General features: G+C 29.2%; 1 protein-coding gene across 1 annotated transcript in view; it reads right to left on the bottom strand.

The window, feature by feature from the left end:
- Positions 1 to 6,498, bottom strand: part of LOAG_18337 (hypothetical protein) — a 9,437-nt gene extending 2,939 nt beyond the window's left edge. Inside the window, exons 1-4 of the mRNA XM_020450998.1 lie at positions 6,293 to 6,498; positions 4,101 to 4,244; positions 2,058 to 2,182; positions 1,766 to 1,850 (exon numbers count right to left, since the gene is read on the bottom strand). Coding sequence (XP_020305259.1) covers positions 1,766 to 1,850; positions 2,058 to 2,182; positions 4,101 to 4,244; positions 6,293 to 6,417 — 479 coding nt within the window. The 5' untranslated portion in view covers positions 6,418 to 6,498. The remainder of the gene's footprint in view (positions 1 to 1,765; positions 1,851 to 2,057; positions 2,183 to 4,100; positions 4,245 to 6,292) is intronic.
- Between the last annotated feature and the right edge of the window lie 358 nt (positions 6,499 to 6,856).

The raw sequence follows: 6,856 nt of genomic DNA, 5'->3' as shown, positions 1-6,856 counted from the left end.
ATTTTGAAAATAATATTGAAGCAATGTGCTCATTCCCTTACCTGAGAAAGGTAAATGGAAAGAAGAGACAAGATGTCGATATAAGTTCAGGTAATATACATTGAAAGGATTACATACTCAGGTGAATTAACTTCAAAAGAATTTTGGATTTTAAAATTGCAATTTTTACATTTAATATTTTAATTATCCACTGGAACAATTTATTAACTTGAATTTATATCGTTATTAACACGTACATAATATAGTTCGAATAGCAGTATTAATAAAACAAATACTCATCATTAAAGGAGGGCCTAGACGACATACACTAATAAGTTGGTGATAACTGATCAGATTAGATAAGAAAAATCCCCTTGATATGTGGTCCGTTCTCATCCTTTCCAGCTTTTATAGGAAAAAAAAAAGAAAAACAAGAACAGTTGCCACCAAATCGAACAGATTTGCTATTTGAACCAAAAAATAGTTCGTGTAGTTTAATGCATTTAAAAAGAAAAAAAAATGTATTCCCTCCCCCGTTCCCGCTATCATATCAACCAGTGAATTTCCATGATGAATTGTTTGCTGTTCAACAAGTGCAAACAAGTTGTACCCGTAGACAAAATGATAAAGTGATGTAAAGAAAAAAAAAACCTCAAGATAAATCTCTCTAATAAGAGAAGAAAGCAAAAGAGTAGAAAAAGGTGTAAAAAGAAATCAAGCTTACATATATTGAGATTTTGTTAATTGAAATAAATGTTGATACTCGAAATATTATCACACATAAAAGAAAAAAAAATGCTAAACTTTATCGATGGAAAATTAGAAAATCCCCACAATGGAAGTGTAGGAACAAATCCAAGCTTCTTCTAGATCAGATCAGAAAAACTTACCGTACCAGAACGCTCGGGCAATCTCTAATATCTTTTGGTAACAATGTTATCTTATCGATAGCTGTATTTGATACAGTAATCGCAGTGTAAGAAACTTGAACTGTTCATGAAACAACATTTCCATGAATTGAAACAATATCAATCTCAATCCTTGTCAATTCATTATAATTTGCATCCGATCATTACCGTACCCATTACTGTGAGTAGAAAAAAGAGAAAGGGACATTCCAGCAAGATGTAAATAATGCGTAATGCCCGCAATAAGTGGTATTTTAATTTACCGCGGATATATTCATGTCTAGCTTTGATTGGTAGACAAAAATTGGCTTAAATACAAATGATTAAATAAGCAATAAATTTGCAAAACAATGAATTTTCCCATTTAATCTTTTTGTATTCATTGTGTTGGGAATGAACTTTACTTTATCTTTTGCTGTAAAAATATTTTCATTGGAACATCACTTTGCTAAAAATATTAATTAACAGGCTTCATTGTGCAAAATATCATTGTGCAATGAGTAATTAATCAAAGATTTTTTTTTTCTACCACAAAGATTATCAGTTGTTAAGAACTTTTAAATTCTTTTAAATGATAAAGGAGAAAATGACAAATGCACGTTTATTGTGAGAAAGACACGTTAGTGTAAGATAATTTGGCTAACTGAAACAAAACATTTTCCAATGATGGTAACATTATATCTTTTATTGTACTACTAGCTGCAGATAGTATTACCTATCAATGGAATCAAAAAAAAAAAAGTCGAAACTTATGAGTACCGGATGATTCTTAATGTGAGTAGGAGTATTGAATAACATTTGAAAGTTAACAATGAGCTGATAATTATTCGACCAAAGTTGATTTATAAAGCGTGATAAGTGATAAAAATCACACCAACCCTTTTAGACTTCCATTCAAAGAATCTACTGCACATATATTGTCGATATCAGCTGAGAGCGAATCACAAGCCGAAAAGGATGTACCTGAAATAAATTTGATCAATTATTAGCCAATTTTCCTTCTCACACATCTGGTCAAAAGTATACACTTTTCAACTGATATCTATTCCGTAATGTTACGGAAACTTTTTATTGAACAAAGTTAATTACGTAACTTTTACCTTTATGAATGTTTCATTTGGCAAGTAAAGTTGTTTCATAAAAATTATAGTAAGTGGTAAATGCACTTACCACAAGTGGAATATTTATGATATGTTCCTAAATTGACCGGTGAATTAGGAGGTGAAGTGTAACACTGATCACGATTGCCTATCATCTCTTGATAATAATTGATCGCTTGTCCCCATCGTTCTGATCTGCAACGTATTTCTTATATGGGATTGTCACATTGTATTTGATTTAGAGAAAACAGTTCACATAAAAATGGAATAATTTAAGGTTTATAATATGCGCACTAAAATAAAGCAAAAAAAAACAAAATTCAGAACGGTCGAAAAAAAAATTCGGTCAACCCTTTTTTTTCCTTTTTAAATGTGTCAATCCATTTAAGGTATACGATTTAAGAAAATTAAGAAATACTTTCCCTAATCCGAATTGAATCTAACTTAAACAATTAGTTGAATCATCTTTAATTAGTTGAATTATACTTAGTGAAAACTAGTGATGCAAATAACGAGAGATATTATCTTCGAAAATTACTTAATTTGCTTTATTTACATATCATATTTTCGGTCATTTGCATTTACGCATACAATAATTTCCATATTTTATATCGATATAATAAATGGAAGATTGAATAAATTATTGAAAGTAAACAATATTAGGTATATATGAGGAAGCCAACTAATCTTATGGAAACTATTCGTACACTTCAATTGATTTACATAAAAACGATCAATATTGTAATCTGTAGATGAGGCACAATTTGACAGAAACTACATCCGAATCAGAATGCTAAATGATAAGAAATAAGTATTTAACTTCTATAAAAACATCAAAAAGAGAGGATATTCATCGGAATACTTATTTGTTAAAAATAAAAATTTTAATTGGAACATTCAAGTCAGTTGAAAATGCCTTTTTATCAGATTTTACGGTATTATACGGTAGTTGCATGTGATAGATACATATCGTAGCTATTCTTTTATTAGGTTATACGGTAGCTCGCTAAATAATATTGAGCAGTTATTTGTTGCAAAAGGTATAAAAATTTGAGATTTAGATTATCGAAATCTTTTTTTTACTTTCAACTGTTTTTTTTCACCTAGAAAAACTTCATCTTTAGTAAAAAAAAGATAAGAAATGTTAAAGAAAATTGTGTAAGAAATTGAAATTTATAATGTAAATACATCAGTGAGTATCTGAGAATTCATTTAAAATCATTGATAGATATTCACCAAAAAAAAAAACTTGCAGTAATGACATTGAAAATGATTGATACGATTTTTAGATACGATTTCAAGTATGAAAGAAATAAAATTCGAATCACTGTTAATGATTGTTATTGTGAAAACAAAAGCAATCAATCTTTATCATATATCAAATCACTGCATATTGATTAGAAAGACAAGAATGATCACACTATTAGGAAGTAAGTGAAGAAATTAATAACATTTGCAGGAAAATGATAAATTGATAAGTAAAACGTAAAGAAGTGAAGAAGTGGGTAAGACTTGTGGAAATATGATATGCTGATAGATAAAAAGTGTAGGATGGTGTAAAAAAATTTTTAAGAAAGATGAAATGATAAACGAGGATTCCATAGAAGGATAGTTGATGATCAGAAAAAAGCAAAAAGCGGAGCAGCAAACCAAAAGATCTGGGACAGTATGAGAGATCTCGGGTCTTTTTTTCTCAAGTCATTTCGAAAAATCTTCAGCCTAAATCAATTAACCCAAAGGATATTATATCTTTAAACGACAAAATCCTAACCCATTATAAAATATAAACTAAAAGCTCATAAAAAGAAAATTCCATTTATTTTCATTTCATTTGCATTAATTCGCTCAAAATTCATTAATCTTTTTAGCAAATACTCCAAAGCATATAAAGCTCCAATGAAAATAACGCCACCAAAACAGAAAGAATGGAAAAAATGTCTTTCATTTCACTGTCACCATAATGAGACAACTCTGATAATAGTATATTGTTATTATATTTTGCTGGCAAATATAAAAGCATATATGCTAGTAATAATGTTATCTTTTAATTTTGTCACCCACTAAAAAAACAAAAAGAAAAAAAAAGTACTGGAAAGAAAAAGAAATTACTTACTCTTGTCGGCGATATAAAGGTGAAGATTTGAGGCAATCAGCTAACACATTAGCACTACAACGGGAATTAGGCAGGGAATTCTCACAACAATCGCTATACAACGGGTATGGCATTGTCCGAGATTTCGTGATACTCTTTTGATTGCTGAAAATAATGAAAGAATAAATCAAGAAATTAGTAGACAAAATTAGTGCTCTCATCTTAGATCAATCAAATCATTCCATATCACTATAACCAAGTTTATGATAAGAATAAGGCTTGCTCAACTGATCATTACGTACTTCATTAGAAGCGTCAGAATTTTAAAAATTTTTTAAAAATAAACAGATAAGAGTGCAAAGACCACCTAGTTATTCAAGTCTAGCACTAACGAACGGATAAGAGAACTAATGAATTACTGCTAATCTATTAACTTATAACTTCAAAAAAAAAAGTATAACGGATAAAAACGAATAAAATTTGCTCGTAAATAGAAATCGTTTGTAAATGAATTCAATATTTCGTATCCTAGCAGCAGTTTTATTAATGTAATATTATTCATACAATTTAATTAAAACAAATATTATTTTATCTTTCATAAATCAAAAAAGTTTTAAGAAAGAAAGAGTAAAGAGCAATAAATAAATTTGTTACTCACAAACATAAACAAAATAAGAATTAAATTTGAATTATAAATGAAACGAGAAAGAATATGAGTGAGGAAAAAGTGCAAATCTAAATATTTCCTTCTCACATTCCTCTTTTTTCTTTCACTGACACTTCAAGGAACATGTTTTTCTTTTCTTTTTTCTTGGCTTTTTGCAAATTTAAAATTAGAGGAATAAAGCTATCAAGAAAAGCAGACAAATGTTAGAACAAAAAAAAAATCAAATTTAAATTATCTATTGATATACAACTACTCGTTGTCTCCTTATCTTATCATAACTACTCCGAAATTTCGAATTTCCCGATGCCATTCTTCTATCAATCACTGGTAATTTTTGAGTAATTTTCGTATCAAAACTCCTTCTCTGCAATATGTAGCACAACAAATGTAGACAGGAAAAACAAAACGGTATGTGACAGATGCTGAATTATTATTCGACAGATGCTGAATTATTATTCCAACAGATGTTATATATTTCGAAGTACATTTTAACCTTTGATAATAATATCCAAATTTACAGAGGTTATCCTCGTTCATCGTCTCTTTTCTTTTGTCACGACTAAAAGCAATGAGAAGATATAAGATAAAATGTGTCAAAAAAATTTTGGTTAATATGAAAAAAAAAACGCTATCAAACTACTCTAATGGGCATAATAAATAAGCATTAGGAATTGGTTGAGAACAACCGGGAAAAAAGTTTTTTGTATTTTTTTGACATGGTTTTCTTTGAGTTAGGAATAAAAGTGTCTATGATTCAAATCAAAAATACCTGCTAGAAAATTAAATTACAACTACAGAGAAATACAATGAGACTACGCACTTTTGCATTACATTCATATTTTAATTTTTCCTATTAATTTTATGATGACTGTAAATGATGATAAAGGATGACGAGGATGTTTTCATATCCGGATATCTCAATTTCCATGTTACCTACAAATTTTATATCAAACTATGATGTATGCCAACTCTATCAACTACATTCTATCTGAGTTCAAACGACTGTAATGGAGAAAAATCCCTCGAACCTCTTGATTGACATTTATCTAGCCTGAATTCTGAAATAAGAAGCATACATAAACTGCTTTAAACACTTTTTTTTTCAGCGCTATATGTGGTGATGAACATTATCATTCGTCACATATGTCTAAGAATGATATGAAGGACAGACTTTTAGCGACTAGTAGTAGAAGGAATAAAACGCTTGCTACGTATCATACTTGTCACATTTTGCATAGAGCCATATTAATCCATTAGAAAATTAATAAAAGAAAATGTACAACCGTGATGATGCACAGTAGTTTGAAGGAATGATAGTAGAAAAATTGGATGGTAGTTTTGATATCTCTGTGAACAAAACTATCTAACAAATTGATCGATTACTATCAGCTGGTAATTTTTTCCTGTTTGTTTCATCCCACATAAACATTACAAAGTTTAGATTTAAACAAAAATAAATTTTGTTAGAAAATGCCATCATAAAGCATAAATAAAACTGATTTAAATAATGATTTTGAAGAAGGAAAGAAGAAAAAATGAAACTTACAACGGCATAGAACGACGTCGATTATGGCATGATATGTAAAAATCACCAAAGTATGATAACCTGCTTTCACAGTCTTCCACTGACACACTGGAAATTTTTGGTTGCATTGAAGGATCAATAGCCATTTTACTTTGATATACTTTGCATTTACAGTTAATTTCAGCAAAACATGCAACGGAATTGATTTTTCATAGCAATCACTGAAAAATAAAAAATCAATAGAGAAATAATATTAATGATACTTTCAATCGCTGACACGGTTTAAAAAGAGGTCAAAAAAAGGGTTTAAAAAGGTCGAATCAAAAGTGGAACAGGAATGAACAAGTCAAAAATTAAAATGTCACTTTGGAAGACATCGTACCATTTCGATTGAACTGTAAAAGCGTAAATTTTTATCACTGTGTATTTTTTCGGGATTCAGAGATAACTTAAAGCCAATGATAACATATGTAAATATACCGTATAAATCAGTACGCAAATATATCATATCAATCCATACGTAAATATACTGACCCTCCATCAATCGATTGTATATTAATCAATACGCAAATATATCATATCAAT

This window comes from Loa loa, assembly GCF_000183805.2.
Source record: "Loa loa unplaced genomic scaffold supercont3.266, whole genome shotgun sequence".
Taxonomy (NCBI): Eukaryota; Metazoa; Nematoda; class Chromadorea; order Rhabditida; family Onchocercidae; genus Loa; species Loa loa.
Note: the sequence above shows the minus strand (reverse complement) of the source record. Positions and strands in the feature narration are given on the sequence as shown.